This window comes from Protomyctophum parallelum (assembly GCF_964188405.1).
Source record: "Protomyctophum parallelum genome assembly, chromosome: 14".
Lineage (NCBI taxonomy): Eukaryota > Metazoa > Chordata > Actinopteri > Myctophiformes > Myctophidae > Protomyctophum > Protomyctophum parallelum.
The window spans coordinates 12,540,102-12,562,385 of NC_139709.1; the positions used below are offsets into that span (position 1 = coordinate 12,540,102).

The 22,284-nt window shown below is 45.4% G+C and overlaps 2 protein-coding genes across 2 annotated transcripts in view; both read right to left on the reverse strand.

The window, feature by feature from the left end:
• Positions 1-22,284, reverse strand: part of ifi30a (IFI30 lysosomal thiol reductase a) — a 93,669-nt gene that overhangs the window by 21,627 nt on the left and 49,758 nt on the right. The window lies entirely within an intron of this gene.
• Positions 171-16,615, reverse strand: LOC310870140 (phosphatidylinositol 3-kinase regulatory subunit beta-like). Its single transcript, XM_083781214.1, has 10 exons — positions 16,535-16,615; positions 14,595-14,697; positions 14,163-14,261; positions 12,598-12,778; positions 10,368-10,487; positions 9,646-9,788; positions 8,066-8,242; positions 5,974-6,045; positions 3,126-3,299; positions 171-1,623 (listed from the first exon to the last, which is right to left on the reverse strand). Exons 2-10 carry the CDS (start codon positions 14,651-14,653, stop codon positions 1,410-1,412), a joined length of 1,239 nt encoding a protein of 412 aa, XP_083637340.1. The 5' UTR covers positions 14,654-14,697; positions 16,535-16,615; the 3' UTR covers positions 171-1,409.

A 22,284-nucleotide genomic window follows, 5' to 3' on the forward strand; every position in this document is an offset into this window, starting at 1 on the left:
TTTTAAATCGAATCTAACAGTTTTAGAAACCCTCTGCTAACACAATTAACCCCCCCACAACCGCAGCATTCTCTCCCCTCCCCTCCCCTCCCCTCCCCTCCCCTCCCCTCCCCTCCCCTCCACACCCCTCCCCTCCCCTCCCCTCCCCCAAAACAACACAAGTTCCTCCAAGCTCCAGTGGACTACTTCCCTCGCTGGTCCAAAAAAGTTTCTCAGTGTCGCCATCGGGTTGGTGTTTAAAAGCGACGTGAGCAGCACCGCTTATATTGCCAAAAGAGCCAGTCCTTTTCCTTTGGGAGTTGACAGCTAGATCAGGGCCTTTGTCTGAGGAGACTTTAGCAGGCAGGCAGGTCTGCATGGGGGGGGGATGACAGCTTTCAGGGGCCTTTGTCTGAGGAGACTTTAGCAGGCAGGCAGGTCTGCATGGGGGGGGATGACAGCTTTCAGGGGCCTTTGTCTGAGGAGACTTTAGCAGGCAGGTAGGTCTGCATGGGGGGGGATGACAGCTTTCAGGGGCCTTTGTCTGAGGAGACTTTAGCAGGCAGGTAGGTCTGCATGGGGATGACAGCTTTCAGGGGCCTTTGTCTTACAGCAAGTCAGCAGGCAAGGCCAAAGCAGGGGGGGGGGGGGATGACTTTGTTTGGCATTCTCCCTCGTCCCGACAGCCTGTTCCCCCTTCACCTTCATCTATCTCCATTTCTGTGTAATAATATATATATATATATTTTTTTCAACAATGGTCTAGGGCTTAAATTGTTTTCGGTGTGCTTTTTAGTGACCTTGTTTAACAACATTTTAGTGTAGGCTGTTTTGTTGTTGTTGTTGGTACATATAATCAATGACATCTTCTCTCACAGATTTCTCATACTGTTAACTGACACCAGTTACAGGCTTGCTGGCTAAAAAGGCGTGGCCGCGCAACCGTGAACCGTAGAGTGCTTTAGTCGTTGTTGGGTAATTTGTGTGCTTTATGTTGTCCTGATGATGCCATGCCGTTATAGCTGGAGAGAGGAGACAAGGACAAGAGTAAGGGGGGGGGGAGAAAAAAGAAAAGCACCGTCGTCAAGCACCGCCCCCAAACGTCACTATTACGTTATTATGGCACATGGCTGGTGGGTCCTCCAAAAACTAGCAGCCACGTTCAACAGGTCGCTATATAACCACTGTTCATATACAGTGAGGCTCTGTCCGTCTCTTCCTTGTAGGTTTTTGAAAGGTACCTTTCAGGCGAAAGGTACTTTTGGAAGCCACACCTCTGATGGGGTTATTGTTTTTCTTCTTTTGTTTTTGTTTTTTCAATGTGAATGAACCAAAAAAAAGAAAAGAAAAAAAAAAGACATTTTCTTCGCACACCCCTGGCTGGGGTTGAAGGGATGTTGGAAGGTGGGGTGGTGGTGGTGGGGGGTAGCTCATCTGGGGTGCTGGTTTTGATTGGGTGGCGGCGAGCGGGCCAGAACCGGGTAGGCTAGGTTTACATTCAGCTGGTCGTTGTGTTGGACCAAGGAGACGTTCTTGTAGTGGAGCACCAGGTCTCGGAGGGACGAGTAGAGGTTGTAGGGCTCGGCGAAGCCGTAGCCCGTGGCCGTCTTGTAGATGACGCAGTGCTTGGCGTCGCCCTCGACACTATGGTGGGAGAGAAAAACCCAGGGGGTTGTTCAGTTTCATCATGGACCCTTTAACTTGTGCTGTGTTCACAGCTGGTGTTGATTTTGACGGCACATTTAGATTTCTTAGCTTTAATCATAGTCTTCTGAATGGCTTTCATTTAGTTTTAGTCACATCTTAGTCACCTGGAATGTTTTAGTGTGTATGTAGTCTGGTTTTAGTCGACTAAATATCCTAAGATTTTAGTCGACTAAATGTACAGTTGATTTAGTCGACTAAAACGTGTTTTGGCGCGGCCTTGATGCCGTCATAATGGCTGATTTTACACTTGCTGAAACCAGCAGATCTACAAGCTCACAATGCGCCGTGCTGCGATGCATTGAAATGACTTGTGCCTTTTACTTATACTGGATCTCTTGTCAACTATAGTCCCTTCCTAGTTTGTTGACGAAATTGTCAAAAAGGTAGTCGACAAACATTTTTTGTCATAGTTTTAGTCGTCAAATTCAATAAGCGCTAGAAACGAGTCAAACAACCCAGAGACATTTCCGGGTGGCTGCAGCTGCCCGTCGCACAACATAAACTGACATGTTAATTATTATTTTTTGATATTTAATGTTTCGTGGTTAGTACGAGTCGAGTCACCGCCAGCTGAGCTTACGTCAACGAGGAATCTCAGGAACGCAATGTGTTGACAGCTGGGTGTGACGTATATTAGCAGCGACATTGCTTTCATATGTAGTTTCAAGGCATTTGCGGCCAAATTAATTAAATTTTCTCCAGAAACTGTGACATCATTAACGACGCACAGCCATGGGGATTTCAATGCAAATAAAAAAATACATGAACCAGTGTACTGGCGCCCTCTACTGAAAGTGACGTCAGACTTCGGTGCTCTATTGTATAGTAGTATAGTATTTATTTTAGCATTCCTTACTCCAAGAGTAGTCTGGAATCCAGTGGAACGAAATTTCGTTCATTTCTTGGCAAGTAACAGGCAAAGGTTAGCAGAAATTACGTCACGACACAACGCAGTTCTGCCATTTTGCCAAAATATTTGATCTAGAGGTAAAAATCACACCGTGTGAACTGAGTGGTGCAACTCCCCTCTAACCCCCCCCCCCCCTCCTCTCTCTCTCTCTCTCTCATTAGCAGGTAACAGCACTATCTATCTCTCTTTTTCTGGCACAACAGCGCCCCTACTGGTACTAATAGTCATAATCGTGCTCATTAACGTCACATACATAGGCGGACACGGACAATGCTGTTCCTTGGAGTAGTTGCACCACTAAAAAAAAAGGAAAGGACAAGTATAGACCACTGGGGACTCCGGACTATGAACTGTACGGTTTACGTGGTTAACTTATTGAGGAATTGGACGAAAGAGTGTGACAAAGAGTAACATAACAACATAGCAACAACAACATTTGGAAGACATTTTCTTTAGAATCTGGTCTCAGGTCTAAATAGGTTAAAGTAAATGAAAACTGCAAACATGACTGCAAAAAAAAAAAACTCACACTACAGAGCAGGCAAAGGAGCCCTTCTGTGACTGGCTCTCTCGGATGAGGAAGGTTCCGTCGGACTTCCCTCTCAGCATCTCCTCGGCTTGGGTGCGTTTGATGTCGCCTACGTACCAGGTGCACTCGTCATGGTGGGGCGAGCCCTCGTCCTCCTCCACCAGCGAGTAGGAGCTGGAGACACAAAGGAGACAAAAGGAACGTTCATTTATTTTAAGATTCCTGAGATAAAGACGAGATAAGGAAACTTGTTTTGCCACCTTCTTGACATTTCCACCCTTGCCTTGCGGCAATGAGGAGGCCGTTTGAAGACAGACGCCGGAAGCCTGCCGCCGAGTACTTCAATTACAAGTGGCATTTCTGTTTCTCTCGGTTGTTAAAATGACAAATGATTAGTTAGAGACAAAGGTTACAGGGTTTGCACTGGTTTTCGAAAGTCATTTCGAGCATCCTCGATGCACGTTGCAGGTTAAGCGTGGTAGCAACTGATGCAACAACAGCAGCTCTCTCTTTAAATTAAACTACTCGCTCTGTAAATTGCACTAGAAAACAAAGAATTGGACAATGTGTTTGTGAGTTCCTCAGTGCGCTTAGATTTATCACCTATGGCCTATGCAAACTGACTTGCGAGTATTTTCCAGTGCATCCCTGCCTGGGGTTAAAATAGAGGGTATGCACATCATCATCAAGTTAAGTGGAAATACCTACGTAGTGGCAAAAAAAGCCGACTTTCTGGCCATGACAGCCTGTACATCCAAACAGAAGTCCTATCTGATTGCATTAAATTACATTAAACCCACTTTGCCACTCGATTTGCAACTCAGGTCACATTCACACCAGAGAGCTTTGCTGGGATTAAAACGAATTCTGCTGCGCATTTTCAGAAAGTGCACTTCGTTTGGCAGGTGTGAAGGCTCATTCGAATCCTAATGCGTATCAAAGAACCGCATTTTACTCAGAGCAAAAACGGGGGTTTCGCTTCGCTTCCATTCGCACTTGATTACGATTCGGTGCAGGTGTGAATGCAATATGCAGTAAATAAAGGAAATGAAGCAAACAATGTGGCGGGTGAGGAGCTGAACACAGTTGGAGACGGCATATTTTACGCAGCGCAAAGATGTCCCGTTACCTTGGATAGACGTGGTCGAATGAGGAGACTGAAGCCCTATCGAAACGAGGACGAGTACATTAATCAATTGCTTAAGAAAACACATAAAAACACTGCAGTGTTATTATAGCCTACAGAATATTCTGTCTGTCTGTCTGTCGGTGCGTGCCGTAAACATGTGCTGTCACTGTGTGGGGACTGGGGAGTAGGGACTTTCATCTCGATAAACTTGTAAACATTTTGCGCTGCTGTCTGTTATATCAGTGTGCTCAGCGCTGGGCCTCCATGCCCAAAAGAACAGTGCGTGGCTGCATGCGTATAGTGAGAGAGTGAGAGAGAGGGGGGTCCAGTCCCAGACGGCACGACACATGCACGTTATGAGTATAATTTTATCACCATAGATTTCACTGTGTAGGCTAGTTTATGAATGGAACACATTGATAAAGGTCCCCCCTGCTGCGTTTCCAATTGCTGCGGATGACAGTGTGAAGGCAAACCGCAGCAAATTAAATATGCAAGAATCCCAAATTCTCCGCCCATTCGCATTGAGTCTACCGAAGTATTAGGTGAGAATGTGACCTTAATGTGCCACTCGATTTGCCACACACATATATAAAATACAAATAAATACAAATCAAACCTATTTAACCCATTCAGGACGGGAACCGCTTTTGGTGTTTTAAGCATTATGTTATAGCCATTGAAAAATAGCAGATCTACAAGCTCATAGTGCTACGCGCTACAAGCTTGTAGATTACTATTTTTGAACAATTCGTGAAAATATGGTGCAAATATTTGAATATATATTCTTTCAGAGCGAACGTTTTTTTTTAACTCAAATCTTTGCTTCTGAGGGGGGTCCCTGGAACAACATATTTTCAGATGGGCGTCCGCGGCCCATTACATAATGTTTTTGGGGGTCCTTGACGTGAAAACGTTTGAGAAACGACTGATATAGAAACATAGGTTTTTTAGAAAACTGTCTTTTTTAGAATCGGCCTCAGGTCTAATGCGTTAACCCATTTTGGGCGGGATCCCCTTTTGGTGTTTTAAACACTAGTCCTTACCCATTGTGAGATATTTGCCCCCCCCTTGTGGCCGTGAAGGATACTGCACCCGGGTGCGTTTGTAATTGACTAATAAATAAATTAATAATCATTAATGTGTCAAATCGAAAAAAGGGCCCTCCATATGCATATGGTCAATGCCTGTGTGAAAAGTGGGAGTGATTGGTGCAGGCAGTAAGGAGTTACGGCACTGTTTCTGACAGACACACACACGGACACACACACGGACACACACTCAGACATTCGGTGAATTATAGTATGATTATGTTATAATTCAGCTATTGAAAAATACAGCTCGTAGCTTGTAGGTCTGCTATTTTTGAAAAATCGTGAAAATGCGGCACAAATCTTTGAATATATATTCTTTCAGAAGACTTATTTTTCTTTTTTTCGACGTCGGGCCTAAAATGGCCTAAAATGGAACCCCTTTTGGTGTTAGCATTATGTTATGCTTTAGCTATTGAAAAATAGCAGATCTACAAGCTCATACGAGCTTGTAGGTCTGCTATTTTTTTTAAATCGAAGAACGACTGACACAGAAACATGGCTTTTTCAGAAAACTGTCAGGATGTAGAAGACATTTTTAGAATCTGATCTCAGGTCAAACCATCCAGCAACGGTATAGGCTACAGCCCCCTTATGACTTGGAAGTGTTAATGTCATATACACTTACTCGTCAGCGTCGTTCTTGATGTCCAGCCATTCGTTGATCTTCTTCTGCCGTGTCCCCTTTTGAGTCAACCATCTGCAACGTGAAGGGAAGGCCACACCACTGGTTAGAGTAGACATCACTGCCTTCAATCTATGTAACAACGTGAAGGGAAGGCCACACCACTGGTTAGAGTAGACATCACTGCCTTCACTCTATGTAACAACGTGAAGGGAAGGCCACACCACTGGTTAGAGTAGACATCACTGCCTTCACTCTATGTAACAACGTGAAGGGAAGGCCACACCACTGGTTAGAGTAGACATCACTGCCTTCACTCTATGTAACAACGTGAAGGGAAGGCCACACCACTGGTTAGAGTAGACATCACTGCCTTCACTCTATGTAACAACGTGAAGGGAAGGCCACACCACTGGTTAGAGTAGACATCACTGCCTTCACTCTATGTAACAACGTGAAGGGAAGGCCACACCACTGGTTAGAGTAGACATCACTGCCTTCACTCTATGTAACAACGTGAAGGGAAGGCCACACCACTGGTTAGAGTAGACATCACTGCCTTCACTCTATGTAACAACGTGAAGGGAAGCCCAACACCACTGGTTAGAGTAGACATCACTGCCTTCACTCTATGTAACAACGTGAAGGGAAGGCCACACCACTGGTTAGAGTAGACATCACTGCCTTTACTCTATGTAACAACGTGAAGGGAAGGCCACACCACTGGTTAGAGTAGACATCACTGCCTTCACTCTATGTAACAACGTGAAGGGAAGGCCACACCACTGGTTAGAGTAGACATCACTGCCTTCACTCTATGTAACAACGTGAAGGGAAGGCCACACCACTGGTTAGAGTAGACATCACTGCCTTCACTCTATGTAACAACGTGAAGGGAAGGCCACACCACTGGTTAGAGTAGACATCACTGCCTTTACTCTATGTAACAACGTGAAGGGAAGGCCACACCACTGGTTAGAGTAGACATCACTGCCTTTACTCTATGTAACAACGTGAAGGGAAGGCCACACCACTGGTTAGAGTAGACATCACTGCCTTCACTCTATGTAACAACGTGAAGGGAAGGCCACACCACTGGTTAGAGTAGACATCACTGCCTTTACTCTATGTAACAACGTGAAGGGAAGGCCACACCACTGGTTAGAGTAGACATCACTGCCTTCACTCTATGTAACAACGTGAAGGGAAGGCCACACCACTGGTTAGAGTAGACATCACTGCCTTTACTCTATGTAACAACGTGAAGGGAAGGCCACACCACTGGTTAGAGTAGACATCACTGCCTTCACTCTATGAAACAACGTGAAGGGAAGGCCACACCACTGGTTAGAGTAGACATCACTGCCTTCACTCTATGTATCAAGTGTTGATTTCCTCGACAAATACTATGACCAGCAACGCTCGTCGACTACCTGTTTTCACTGCAGAAAACTAAATGGAAACTAAGCTATGATGCCTAAAACTGAGACTAAATAAAATATAATGACAATTTCGTCAACAAATAAAAAACTAGACTAAAATGTAAAAAAAGGGACTATAGTGGACAAGAGATCCAGATTGGTTTGCATGCTGAAAATAGACCGTCTATTTTCAGCAAGTGATGAAAAACTGTCATTACGACAGCATCAAGACCCGCCCAAAATACATTTAGTTAAAATCAACTCTAGATTTAGTCGACAAAAATCGCTTGATATTTAGTCGACTAAAACTAGACCCAACACTAAAACCTTCCGGGTGACTAAAATGTGACTAAAAAAACCGAAATGAAAACTATTCAAGAGAGACTACTAAAAATCTAAATTAGCTGCGAAAAAAGTGTCTGAGAACGGAGCTTAGCCCATTTTGGGGCGGGAACCCCTTTTGGTGTTAGCATTATGCTATGCTTTAGCTATTGAAAAATAGCAGATCTACAAGCTCATAGCTACGAGCTTGTAGGTCTGCTATTTTTAGAAAAATCGAAGAACCACTGACACAGAAACAAGAGCTTTTTCAGAAAACTGTCAGGATGTTAGAAGACATTTCTAGAATCTGATCTCAGGACAGAATAAGGTTACACAGGCTATACTGTACTTACATCAGGTACTGGTCCCTGATCTTGCGGAGCTGCATGAGGTCGGGCTTGAGGCTGTTCATCCTCTTGTCGATCTCCCGGTTGTCGCTGACCTGCTGCCGCAGGTCCAGCTCCAGCTTACGCTTGCTGTCGTGGATCTCCGTCACTCGAGACTTGAGCCGTTCCGAGTTGCTCTGGATCCTGATTTATTTCGAGAGAAAAATTCCCCCAGTGAGTCTTTTTTCTTCCCCGGGACAATGCAGCAGGGAAATAGTAAATGTTTTTTTTTCTATCAGTGTTTTGTTTTTGTTTAGTCTGAGCTTTCTTAAAACCCATTTTGGCGCGGGAACCCCTTTTGGTGTTTTAAGCATTATGTTATGCTTTAGCTATTGAAAAATAGCAGACCTACAAGCTCGTAGCGCGGCACTCGGTGCCACGCTACGAGCTTGTGGCAAGCAAGTAAGCTACGAGCTTGCGTGAAAATGGTGGTGCATGTACATGAATGTATATTCTTTCAGAGCGAACATTTTTAACTCAAATGTTTGCTTCTGGGAGGTCCCTGGAACTACATATTTTCAGATGGGAGGGTCAAATACAGATAAATCTGGGGGTCCCTTTACATAAAATTGTTGAACACCACTGACACAGAAACATAGGGGGTGTTTTTGTTGAAAACTTTCAGGACTTCAAGACTTTCAAGACTTCAGAATCGCCCTCAGGTCGAAATGGGTTAAAACTCATCGTAATCTTTGCAGATTGCAAAATTGACAGTCTCAAAGTCATCAACAGATGTCATATCAGCTCCAACACTTACAGTACGTTTTAACAGCGGGGCGACAGCAAGACGAACTTTCCCCGGAGGTGTATTATTTGTCTATGGGGACCCCGGCGACTATACCAGCGATGGCAGGGCGAACAGGCGATGGTCGAAACGTGGGCCGGAGCAACGTCGCCAGGAAAAGATACAAATAATTCATATTTTCGGGCCTTTCTAGTCCTTTTTAACACGGAGTCCGCCGGAAACGAGGAACACGAAGGTTTAAATTAGTACCCTATAATAGGCCTAGTCCGCCAAACCCGAGATTCTCGGGTTTGTAATTGTTTAATCAATTTTTTGATCCGATCGTAATGCTATCTGATGTTGCTACCCGCATCAACACATAGTGGAACACTGGCCGCGGCCATTTTGAACATGCACGCGCATCCACTTCCAGTCTATAAGCCCACCATTCACAGCTCTGTATCTCAGAAACGACATTGAGGGGGGCCGTTCCTGGTGAATACAAGGGTTTTCAACGGGGCTGTAGCAGGCGGGCTGACAATCACGGTCGCCTTTTTTCCACTACCGACCGACACAACAACATCCGGGCATGAGACCACACATAGCAGTTTGTCATTGTAATATGACAAACCTCCCCCCCCCCCCCCCCACTGGCGGGGGGTTCAGTTAAAACGCACTGTGACCTGAAAGCCGATGACACATACGAGTTATACGTGTGCGCGGTCGACAACTGATCGACAGTCATCAACCGCTGTCAAAAAGTCTGCATGCAGGCGACTGCACTTTGGCACAACGCCCTGCACGAGAGCTCCGTCTCACTTACTTCTGGATCTCTTTCTCGTTCCCCTCTCGCTGGAACCTCTCCAGACTCTCTCGGCTGTAGCGTTCCTGGGTCTCGCACTGCTCCTCGAAGATCTTGATGGTCTCGTTGAAGGCCTCGATGGCGGTCCGTTTCATCTGCAGCTCCTTGAAGGTAAAGGTACAGAGAGAGAGAGAGATCAGTGGAATTCATTCATGTGATTGAGATTTAATAGTGTCGTAATCCATTGAGACCTGGAACGCATCCGCGTCAACTCAGCTTTTAAGCACTTTTAAGCGTTATGTTATACTTTTAGCTATTGAAAAATATCAGATCTACAAGCTCGTAGCGCGGCACTCGGTGCCGCGCTACGAGCTTGTAGATCTGCAAAAAAAAAATTATCGTGAAAACGCGTGGCACAAATGTTTGAATATATATATTCTTTAACTCAGATCTTTGGTTCTGGGTTGCTCATATTTTCAAATGGGGGTCGGCGGCCAAATACATTTGTATAATCTTTGGGGTGCTCCTTGACATGAAATAGTTTGAGCACCATTGATATAGAAAATGAAGACATTTCTTCTTTTCTTCCTTCTACCTATAGTTCCTGAATGAATAATGTGTGTGTGTGTGTGTGTGTGTGTGTGTGTGTGTGTGTGTGTGTGTGTGTGTGTGTGTGTGTGTGTGTGTGTGTGTGCATGAGAGAGAGAGAGAGAGAGAGAGTGAGAGAGAGACATTGGGTTTACCTGTGATGTGCGTGTATATTCCTCGTACAGGGCGTCATACTCGCGACTCTTCTCCTGCCACTGTTCGTGGTAGACCTTCAGCTGTTCTCCCACCTCCTCGATGCTGGTCTCCTTCACCAACTGGTTCATGAAGACAAGCAACACACATCAGTTTACACTGGAGACACCCATCTGTGTAGTGAATCATCATCGTATCCACACGGTAGAATAACCTTCTAAAAGGAAATAAACCCATTCTGGGGCGGGAGGAGGATAACCCCTTTTGGTGTTTTTTAAAGCATTATGTTATACTTTAGCTATTGAAAAATAGCAGATCTACAAGCTCGCATAGCGAGTGCCGTGCTTCGAGCTTGTAGGTCTGCTATTTTTTGGAGAATCGTGAAGATGTGGCGCAAATCTTTGAATGTATATATTCTTTCAGAGCGAACGGTTTTTTAACTTGAATCTTTGCTTCTGGGAGGGGTCCCTGGAACAACATATTTTCAGATGGGGGGTCAATTATATACTGTATATCTTTGGGGCGCCTTGACATGAACATGACATAGAAACATGAGTTTTTTCAGAAAACCGAAGACATTAGTAGAATCTGTTCTCAGTTCTACATGGGATAATAAACTAAGGTTTCGGCAGACCAACTGCCCTCGTCAGGGTCAGGGCACTGAAGCTAACAAAGCATGGCGATTATATACTTTGCGTTGACTTCATCAGCACAGACTGCTCGCCAGACTAAGATTTGGGTTTCGAGCAGGGACGTGCTAGAGAGTGTTAGAGACGCGTTGAGGGCTTGTAGATCAGCTATTTTCGGTGGCACGACCCCAGCACTCTTTATCTACTGGAGATGCGGCGTATACCGTAATTTCCGGAATATAAGGCGCACCTGAATATAAGCCGCACCAGCCAAATTTAGGGAAAATCCCAAATATGTACGTATACAAGCCGCACCGGACTATAAGCCACAGGTGGCCCCCTAGTGGCCGTTTCGTTAGCTCAGAGCCTTAGATGGCTCTGCGTTAGCTGTAAAAATCCATAGATAAGCCGCACCGTTGTATAAGCCGCAGGGTTCAAATCATGGGTAAAAAGGTGCGGCTTATAGTCCGGAAATTACGGTATATATATGGCATGGATTTCTAAAACAAATTTGTTCAGCGTAAAAATGGTGCGTTCCACGTCCAGGAGACCTCAGGAATAGCTCCTGCCTTCCGTTATATATGGCGGAAAGGAGTGGCAATTGCGTAGTGAATGCTGCATTCGTTGGTCTGGAGAGGGCAGTTGTTTTACAGACGGGTAAAAGGGGGCAGGGGCCTGAAGCCTCCTTTGATGTCTATGGCCTCACTCACACCTAAGACACACGCAAGACACCCTTGTGTCTTCTGTGTGTCATGGCCGTGTCTCAATGCATTTCCAATGGGAGTCACATGGTTTGAAGACACAACCGTGTTGCATGGGGTGGGGGGCAGAAGACAGCCATGCAACAGCCATGTTGTCATGAAACCATGTGACTCCCATTGGAAATGCATTGAGGCGGCCATGACACACAGAAAACACAGGAAACACAAGGGTGTCTTGCGTGTGAGGCCTATAGTAGCCTGGTTAATAAACTAGACCGAATCAGCCGTTGGCAAAAAAAATTGCCTACCGGCGGATTTCGGTCTGGAGAGGCTCAATTGTACGCCCATTTTCTACACACGAAAACGTGTGCGCCCAATAGGGACACGGTATGCAATATGGGCGGGCTTTGGTACAGTGACGTTCAATGCTTGAGACCTTTGACTGACAGTAGCTCTGACCAATTGCGTCAAAGAGAAAATGTTTCCCTGGAAATGAAATCCAAGCTGAGCCTCCCCAGACTAATATCCCGCGGATCCGTGCGATATTAGTCTGGTTTATTAACCAGGCTAGGCCTATAGGGCTTCACTCACACCTTTCGATCTAGCATACAACGTTGAGGCATGCTAGATGTAAACAAAGGGTAAGTGTCAATGCATTTCCAATGGAAGTCACATGGTTTGACACGACATTTTTGTTGCACGGCTTTCAGGCTGTGTTTCGACTGCCCCCCCCCCCCCCCCCCCCCCCCCCCCATACAACAAAAATAATGTTGTGTCAAACCATGTGACTCCCATTGGAAATGCATTGCGAGCTTGCGTCAGTAGATAAGTCTCACGCGTCAGCTATATGTCAATCTGTTGTGAAGGTGTGAGTCAGGCCTAGGTGTGCACGCGTCGCCCACCTGTTGGTACTTGGAGATGGGGTAGAAGAGCTTGGTGTCCAGCTTGGCGTTGTACTGGGCCAGGGACTCGTGGCGGTAGTGGTTGATGAGCTCCACCACGGACACGAACGTGAGGGGCTCCGAGAAGCCGTACTTCCCCTCCCGGTGGTAGATCTTTATCAGTTTGTTGTTGCCTCCTTTCCTGCAAGGGGGGGGACGGACGGAACGGACGGAAGGAAGGCGAGGCGAGAGAGAGGATGAGAGGGGAGCGTACCTATGTTCCCCAGGTTCTATGTTCCCCACCATGCAAAAAAGGTTCTTTGTTCCCCCACTTAGAATAAACTAAACCTAAACCAGAAACCTAACCTAGTCATTTTAGTAATTCTAGTAACTTAGTCTTAGTGTTACTTTTAGTAGCAAATTATGATTTAAGCTCAGTCTTTGAACAATCCATTGAACTTTAGGCCTGCCTAGGCTATTTAACCCATTCTGGGCGGGAACCCATTTTGGTGTTAGCATCACGTCGTGCTTTACCTATTGAAATATAGCAGATCTACAAGCTCATATCGCGCCACCGAGTGGCGCAATACTTTGCGGCTTGTATATGTACACATTTGTTTTTTCCCCTACATTTTGCTGGTGCGGCTTATATTCAGGTGCGCTTTATAGTCCGGAAATGACGGTATCTAGTCTTAGCCAACTAAAAATTAACACTGGCATAAAATAAACTAAAACATAATTGCTCAGACTCAAACATTCTTTGTTCTGTACTTTATACATACAATTGTATAGTACAAAACACTGAAGTCTCAAAATGAGCGAGGAATGGAAACATGGAGGAAAAGAAATGGCCAAATCGGTTTGTAATTTATATAATAACTGGAATAACAGTAAAATAGATGCAAAAGAGAAGAAGGAAGGAAGTAGGAGCCTGTTGTTTTACAATGCAACTTGATCAGGAGCACACGTGGTGTCACTTGAGTCATGTACTGCTAAGGATGTCACGGTAAATCTTTTTTTTTTTTTTAATCAATCAGTATAGTCCGCATCACTTGCAGTGTTGATTTCGTCGACTGAAACTAAGACGAAATTTTTTTTTTAGGAAAACTAAACGGAAACTAAATGAAAACTAAGCTATGATGACTAAAACTAAGACTAAATGTACTGACAATTTCGTCATCAAATAAAAAATAGACTAAAATGTTAGGAAGGGAGTAGGGACTAGTGGAGATCCAGTATAAGTCATGTTACACTTGGTTGCATGCTGAAAATAGCCGGTCCACAAGCTCACGACACGTTGCGCTGCGACGCGTCGTGAGCTTGTGGATCGGCAATTTTCAGCAAGTGTAAAATCAGCCGTTACGACGGCATCGAATGCCCGCCAAAACACATTTTAGTCGACTAAACCAACCGGTAGATGTAGTCTACTAAAATCGTAACATTTTAGTCGGCATATAAAAACCAGACTAAAACACTAAAAACATTCCCATGGTGACTAAAATGTGACTGAAACAAAAAAATGAAAACCATTCAAGGGACTATACGACTAAAACCCAAAACCTAAAATGTGGGCGGTCCCAAATCACCTGAGTGTGAGGGTGTACTCGCCCTCCAGTTTACTGGAGGCGTCGCGGACCAGAAACGTCCCGTCAGGCGTGTCTCGGAGCTTCTCGTTCACCTCCTCTCTGAAAAAAAAAACAAGACACACACACACTCTTAACACTATTAAAGAAAATCACACCCGTGTGAACTGAGTGGTGCAATCCCCCCCCCCCCCCACCTCTCTCTCTCTCTCTCTCTCTCTCATTAGCAGGCAGCAGGCACATCACTATCCCTCTCTGTTTCTGGCGCCCCCTACTGGTACTAATAAGTCACATACTCATGCTCATGACCACTGATACATAGATACGCACGGACATTGCTGGTTGAAAAAAAAAAAAAACATATCACACAAAATGTGTGGGGAGAGGGCTGTGTGTGTGTGTGTGTGTGTGTGTGTGTGTGTGGGCGTGTTTTACCTTGAGATCTCTCCCCAGTACCACTCGGCTTCATTCAACAGGCTGCATATGTCTGTCATGGTTGTTGGCGTGGCTTTAGACTTCAATGGCTTGGCTGGGAGGGCTGAATTTACGTGTTCACGCACGCACGCACGCACGCACACACACACACACACACACACACACACACACACACACACACACACACACACACACACACACACACACACACACACACAAATATACTTAATTGACGTGTGCATTCACAAACAAACGAGAAATATGTGCTCCCATGAAAATATTTGAGAACAACTGACACAGAAACATGTTGTTTTTCAGATGAAACTGTTTAAATTTAGAAGGCATTTGTAGAATCGTCCTCAGGATCTAAATGGGTGAAAGGTCATGTTATATCCATCACTGGCTAGGCGCCCCGGGGTGACTCAACGGGTTAGTGCGCCAGCCAACCACCACACCACCACAATGTCCCTGGTTCAATTCCAACTCTCCAGAGACCTGCCTTGCTTTGCTCGTGTCTCTCCAGCAGCGCTGCGCATTAAAACCACGAGCGCTGAACTGATCTCTAAATGTTTAAGAATAGACTGTAAGTGTTTGCACTTTCTGAGTCACAACTATTTCATAATCGCCTCGTCGCAATTATCTTTCAGATATTTGTTATATCTGACTTGTGCACCGTTTGTTTAAGCAGCCTAAAAGCCAAACATAAATGTACTGTAATTTGTATTCATAATACGGCAATAATAATTATTTTGAGCAACAATTAATTGTGAAGTAAAATGTTATAACCGCGACAGCCCTAGATATACAGTATTGCTTTATATTTGATGTACTGTGGCATAAAACACCTGTGTGAACTGAGTGGTGCAATCCCCCCCCCCCTCTCCTCTCCTCTCTCTCTCTCTCTGTCTCTCTCTCTGTCTCTCTCTCTCTGTCTCTCTCTGTCTGTCTCTCTCTCTGTCTGTCTCTCTCTCTCTGTCTCTCTCTCTCTGTCTCTCTCTGTCTCTCTCTCTCTCTCTCTGTCTCTCTCTCTGTCTCTCTCTCTCTGTCTCTCTCCTCTGTCTGTCTCTCTCTCTCTGGTCTCTCTCTCTCTGTCTCTCTCTGTCTCTCTCTCTCTCTCTCTCTCTCTCTGTCTCTCTCTCTCTTCTCCCTTCTGTCTCTCTGCTCTCTCTCTCTCTCTCTCTCTGTCTCTCTCCTCTCTCTCTCTCTCTCTCTCTCCTCACCCTCCCTCTCTCTCTCTCTGTCTCTCTCTCTCTCTGTCTCTCTCTCTCTGTCTCTCTCTCTCTGTCTCTCTCTCTCTCTGTCTCTCTCTCTCTCTCTCTCTCTCTCTCTCTCTCTCTCTCTCTCTCTCTCTCTCTCTGTCTCTCTGTCTCTCTCTCTCTCTCTCTCTGTCTCTCTCTCTCTCTCTCTCTCTCTCTCTCTCTCTCTCTCTCATTAGCAGGCAAAGTGCAACACTAATACTATCTCTCTCTCTCTCTCTCTCTCTCTCTCTCTCTCTCTCATTAGCAGGCAAAAGTGCAGCACTAATACTATCTCTCTCTCTCTCTCTCTCTCTCTCTCTCTGTCTCTCTCTCTCTCTGTCTCTCTCTCTCTCTCTCTCTCATTAGCAGGCAAAAGTGCAGCACTAATACTATCTCTCTCTGTCTCTCTGTCTCTCTCTCTCTCTCTCTCTCTCTCTCTCTCTCTCTCTCTCTGTTTCTGGCACAACAGCGCCCCTACTGGTACTCATAGTCATATACTGGTGCTCATGGCCACATAGGTACATAGGTAGGTGAACACGGACACTGCTGTTCCTTGGAGTGGTTGCACCACTCAAAAACAAATATGCTCAGATCAAACATATGGAATGAATTCTGCATTGGCCATGTATGGAGCGTGTCACGAGGCGTGACGGACGCGTGACGGATGCAGGGTTTTCATAGTAAAAACAATCGGGTTTATACCTGGGGGGGAGACGTCATACTCTGCTGTCCTCTCTATCAGCAACCTCTCCACCACCTGGGCAGGGAAGTCCTCCTCCAATGACGACCTGCCAATCAATCAATCAATCAATCAGCAAATCAGTCCAATCCAAAGAGGCTTCAGGAGAACACCCTGACGATGACACTGCACCTATCCTACTATAAATGCGCCATGTCTCTGTCTGTCTGCGTGCGTGTGTGTGTGTGTGTGTGTGTGTGTGTGTGCGTGTGTGTGTGTGTGTGTGTGTACGGTGCGGTGCGGTACGTATACTCTAGAACAGTTAGACCCACCGACTTCACATTCGACACACACTTTCCACACAGGCACAGGCACACACACAGATCTCATGTGGCACACCGGCTGACAGTTAAAACGGGTGCTATGACAACGTATATCATTATTGTATAATGTATAATATAGTATAGTATGTGTATAGTTTACATAGATACTCCACTGTTACGTTCTTAGTTCATACATGATTCATGATAACTACTTTTTTATATGTGATGTATGCCATGCTTTTGTTTTTGCTTAATGTAAGTCGCTCTGGATCAAGAGCGTCTGCTAATGCCTAAATTGTAAATTGTAATTGTAGGTTCCCAAGTTGCATCGTTCCCAAGTAGGTGGCCCACTGCGACGGGCACGTACAGGTCATAGGGCAGTCACTTCTAGTCATTTTCACTAGTTGCCTAGTTTACTAGTCGACTAGTCGACTAGTTGTAATTGTGGAAATGAATGTGTACATTTAAAAACTGTGTACATTGGTGACTATAACTATAATCTACCTGATCTTGAGGCCTACAAAATCGGGGGGGAAAAAAACTAGTCAACTACAAGGTCGACTAGTGGATGTACTAGTCGACTAGTAAGAATAGTCGACTAGTTGCTTAATCAGACCAGTGGGAAACCTCGTATGAATCTGATCTCAGGTCAGAATGGGTTAACCCATTCTGTACGGGAACCCATTTTGGTGTTAGCATTATGCTATGCTTTAGCTATTGAAAAATAGCAGATCTACAAGCTCGTAGCGCGCCACCGAGTGGCGCGCTACGAGCTTGTAGGTCTGCTATTTTTTTTTAAATCGAAGAACGACTGACATTTTTAGAATCTGATCTCCTTGGTCAGAATGGGTCAATCAGACCAGTGTGTGTCCAGTGGGAAACCTCGTATGAATCTGATCTCAGGTCAGAATGGGTTATATAGTACAGTAAACTCACCCGGTACTGGAGGACGCCGGGTCCGACTCCGTCCTGATCAGCAGCGGTCCGAAGATGCGGCCCAGCGTGTGCGCGTCCAGGCCGGTGTCCTGCTGCTGCGAGGCCCGGGCCACCTTGCCAGGTGGGTCAGGAGGTACCTGCAGGGTGAGGTGGTGCTGCAGGGGCACCACGCCGCACGACCTCTCCAGGACCTGGCTCACCTCTCGACCTGCACCCCCACCACCACCACCGCCGCTGCTGCCGCCGCCGCTGCTCGCCAAGGCGCATCTGTCACATGGGGGGGGGGATCATATCTTACTGTTTTGTTTTTGTTTTTGTTTTTGGTTTGGTTTGGTTTGGTTTGGTTTGGTTTGGTTTGGTTTGTTTGGTTTGGTTTAGGTTTGGTTTGGTTTGTTTGGTTTGGTTTGGTTGGTTTGGTTTGGTTTGGTTTGGTTTGGTTTGGTTTGGTTTGGTTTGGTTTGGTTTGGTTTGGTTCGGTTCGGTTCGGTTCGGTTCGGTTCGGTTCGGTTCGGTTCGGTTCGGTTCGGTTCGGTTCGGTTCGGTTCGGTTCGGTTCGGTTCGGTTCGGTTCGGTTCGGTTCGGTTCGGGTATTCCAATAATATATAAAACATAGGGTTTTTTTTCTCCAGAAAACTATCATGATTTAGAAGACATTCAGTAGAATCGTCCTCAGGTCTAAAATGGGTTAACCCATTCTGGAACGGGAACCCCTTTCGGTGTTTTAACTAAGCAGATCTACGAGCTTGCAGGTCTGTTCTCTTTGAAAAATCGTGAAAATGCGGCACAAAACTTTGAATATATAATCTTTCAGAAAATGGGTTAAACCCTATAATCTGTTGACCGGCGTCCCATGGGCGCTCTCCACCCAAAAATAGGGTTCAATTAAGTCACCCAGTATCAGTCGAGGACGTGTGTGTACATGTTCTGACGATATATATCCTCGATGTACCCCGCTACCCGGGGGGGGGGTGAAACAGGTCAACAGGTCAAGTATAAGTGGATAATGGCCTTGGACTGTGCTCAGGAGAATCAGCTGCAAGCAGGATTGTTGACATGCCTCGATGAGCTCATCGCCTCTCTCTCTCTCTCTCTCTCTCTCTCTCTCTCTCTCTCTCCACACTTGGCTCCAGACGGACGGTCAACCCTCTCTATAGCTCCAGTCAGCAGAAAGCAGCCAGCTTCATGGGCTGAGCTCATTTCTGGGGCCCCTCGTCATGCAAACCTTTTACTCAAGATTGGACGCACTGAAGCTATGAAGGGGGCCACATTCAGCCCCCCCCCCCCCCCCCCCCCGCGGCAAAACAAAAACGTCGTCGTCTTCATCGTCAGGCAGTTCATGGCAACAAATAGGCATGTAACGATGCACTCAACTCACGATACGATACGTATCACGATATGAGGTTCACGATACGATTTTCAACACAATTATTTTCCAGACAAATGACCGAAACATTATTTCTTTAATGATTTATCTTCCCCCCCCACCCCCCAAGCTTTTTTTCAACATTTTTATTTAACTACATTGCGAAAGTAGCATTACTTTTCATGTAAAATTACTTCATTTCTGTGCAACAACTGTAAACACCTGTGTCATAGACAGAAGCAAAGGGGCTAAGGGGCTAGGGCAAGTGCTACGGGCCATGATGGAGTCTAAAAAGGTGGGTTTTCAGACTACGACGGAAGATTGGGAGTGAGGCTGCAGTTCTGATTGTAATGGGAAGTGCATTCCATAGTTTTGGAGCCAGAAGGGAGAAGAGTTTGGGACGTGTGGAGCGTTGTCCCGGCATTTTTAGTGAAGGTACTTCTAGCTTCCCTGCGTTGGCTGGTGTGAGTGTGCGGGAGGGTTTGTAGGGTTCGATCATACTTGCAAGATATGGGGGAGCCATGCCTTTGGTTGCTTTGAATGCCAGCATCAGAGTTTTGTATTCTGTGCGGGCAGCGACCGGGAGCCAATGGAGAGGCGTGTCAGAATTTTGGCTGGTTGAAGACCAAGCGAGCTGCGGCATTTTGGATCAGTTGGAGAGGCTTAAGTGCACATGCCGGAAGGCCAGTAAGGAGGGAGTTACAATAGTCAAGTTTTGACAAGACTGTTGTCTGGATTAGGAGCTGGCATTCAAAGCAACCAAAGTTATGGCTCCCCCATATCTTGCATGTATGATCGAACCCTACAAAATGCCTACCTCACTGTCCCCACTAACATCAGGAAAGTAATCGGCCGACGTGCTTTCAAATACAAAGCTCCAAATGACTGGAACAATCTCCCCAGCTCTCTCAGATCAATCAACTCTGTCAATATCTTTAAAGTCTCCATCCTCACTTATCTTCAAATACCCTGCTCTTGCTTCTGATATGCCTCAGTTTGTTTTTAGTTTTAGTTTTTAGTTTTTTACACTTTAACCTGCAAATATACTGTAAAATTGTGATCTATGCATGTGCACGTTTGTAATTGTATATCTATATATCTATCTAATCACACTTTGTTATCTTATCACTCTGAGTATCTATCTAAAATGACGCTAAAGCATTTTTCTGCATGTGCACATGCCACACAGTATATGCAACAGTTTGTTTCTGATTTTGTCTTTTTTTTCTTTTTTTTTATGAACTATGTCCATTATACCATGATGCATTAAGCCCCTTATTTTCTGGGTGATTAGGTGGGGTGGGAGCGGCCAGCTTGGGAGAGCTTTTATGTTTTTTGTTTTGTAATGTATGCATGAATGTACTTGTTGTAACGTTTCTGTCTATTGTATTGCTCTGTATTTGATGTATGTTGCTGGACCCCCTCGAAAACGAGATGATGCATCTCAAGGGGATATCCTTTTTCAATAAATGTACATATATATATAAGTGGATGGGAGGAGAAATCCGGTGCCGTCTCTATTAATATATACTCCGGTTATATATATATATTTAAGGGTTTAACGTGCTTCACACCCACCTGTGGCCTGCTGCTGTAGCTGCTGCTGCAGCGTGACGGCGGCCCGCAGCTCTGGGTAGACGGCGGCGGGGATGACGGGGGACGGGAGCTCGCTCAGGTAGCCGAGGACACGCCCCGATAGGTAGCCGACGTCGCTCTCAGCCAGCTCGCTCTCTGTGTGTTACATGATAATAACGCACAGACAGACAGACCAATGAATGCATGCGTGGTGTGTCACATTTGGCACGTTGTCATATTTAGGCGTCGTCGTCGCCCCGTCGGGTTGTTTTCGTCGACTGAACGAAACTAAGCTAAGACGAAGAAATGCCCGTCGACTACCTTTTTTCACTGACAAAAACGAAATGGAAACTAAATGAAAATTAGTCTACGGTGACTGAAACTAAATATACTGACAATTTCGTCGACAAATAAGTCATTTTACACATTGTTGCATGCAGAAAATAGCTGATCTACAAGCTCACAGCGCGTCACGCCGCGACGCGTTGTGAGCTTGTAGATCGGCTATTTTCAGCAAGTGTAAAAACACGACGGCATCAAGGCCCGCCAAAATACATTTTAGTCGACTAAATCAACTGTAGATTAGTCGACTAAAATCCTATGATATTTAGTCGACTAAACTAGACTAACACTAAAACATTCCAGGTGACTAAAACTAAATTAAAACTATTCAAGAGACTATGACTAAAAACTGAAATGGAAATTTGCTGCCAAAACGGACACTGTTAGGCGTGGCCTAGCCTCGGTACCAAGGCTTTCATTTTTGTTGGTGCAAAAATTGAAAGCCTGGAGGAACGCATTGGCCGCTCTGGTCTAAAAGTGGGGAGTCAACCCTTCCGGGTGGGCGTCGCTCCAAATGATGTGACGTAGCGCTGCACTAGGGGGAGAGGAGGGGCCGGGGGTGACGGACAGATCGATGAGATCCAATCAGGGCGTGCGCAAATCTCAGACCGCGACCCGCCCCTCTAGACCAGAAACCTAACACGTTAGCTCAGGCTAGGCGTGGCTACATTGATATTATGTATAATATAATGCATTGTTAATTGTTACGGTGCCATTTCTAGCGTATAAATGAAGAGGCCAATAGAAAGTAACGTTAAGTGTTTATTTACAAAAAAAGGTTTAAGACAAAATGGAGAGATGTCGGTCCACTCCACAGACATTATGAGTAATTGCATGTCATTATAATACAGTCATTGGTTCTTTATATTGATCGAGGACTGTTCACTAAAGTATACAGATTCAATTCTGCAGCATGTAACATGCTATTTAAATAGTAATTTCAGTTTTTTTTTATTGGTACTGTATATTACTTATACAGTCTAGGGTAGTTAACCAGGATATCAATATATTTAAAGAGGGAGTGCCGCAATTCTTTGTATTTTTCCAGTTTTCCATGTGTCTATGAGGTGACAGCACTTCATTAGACAGTGTATTCACTTTGTATTTAGGGTTTCTTCCTGGAGGCTGAACCCTTGACAGTCAAACGGTAATATAGTGACATCACACTATCAGCCCCTCCCCTAACCCCTCCCCCTTTATCATACAACTACAGCTGTGGGTGCGGCTTCAGTTC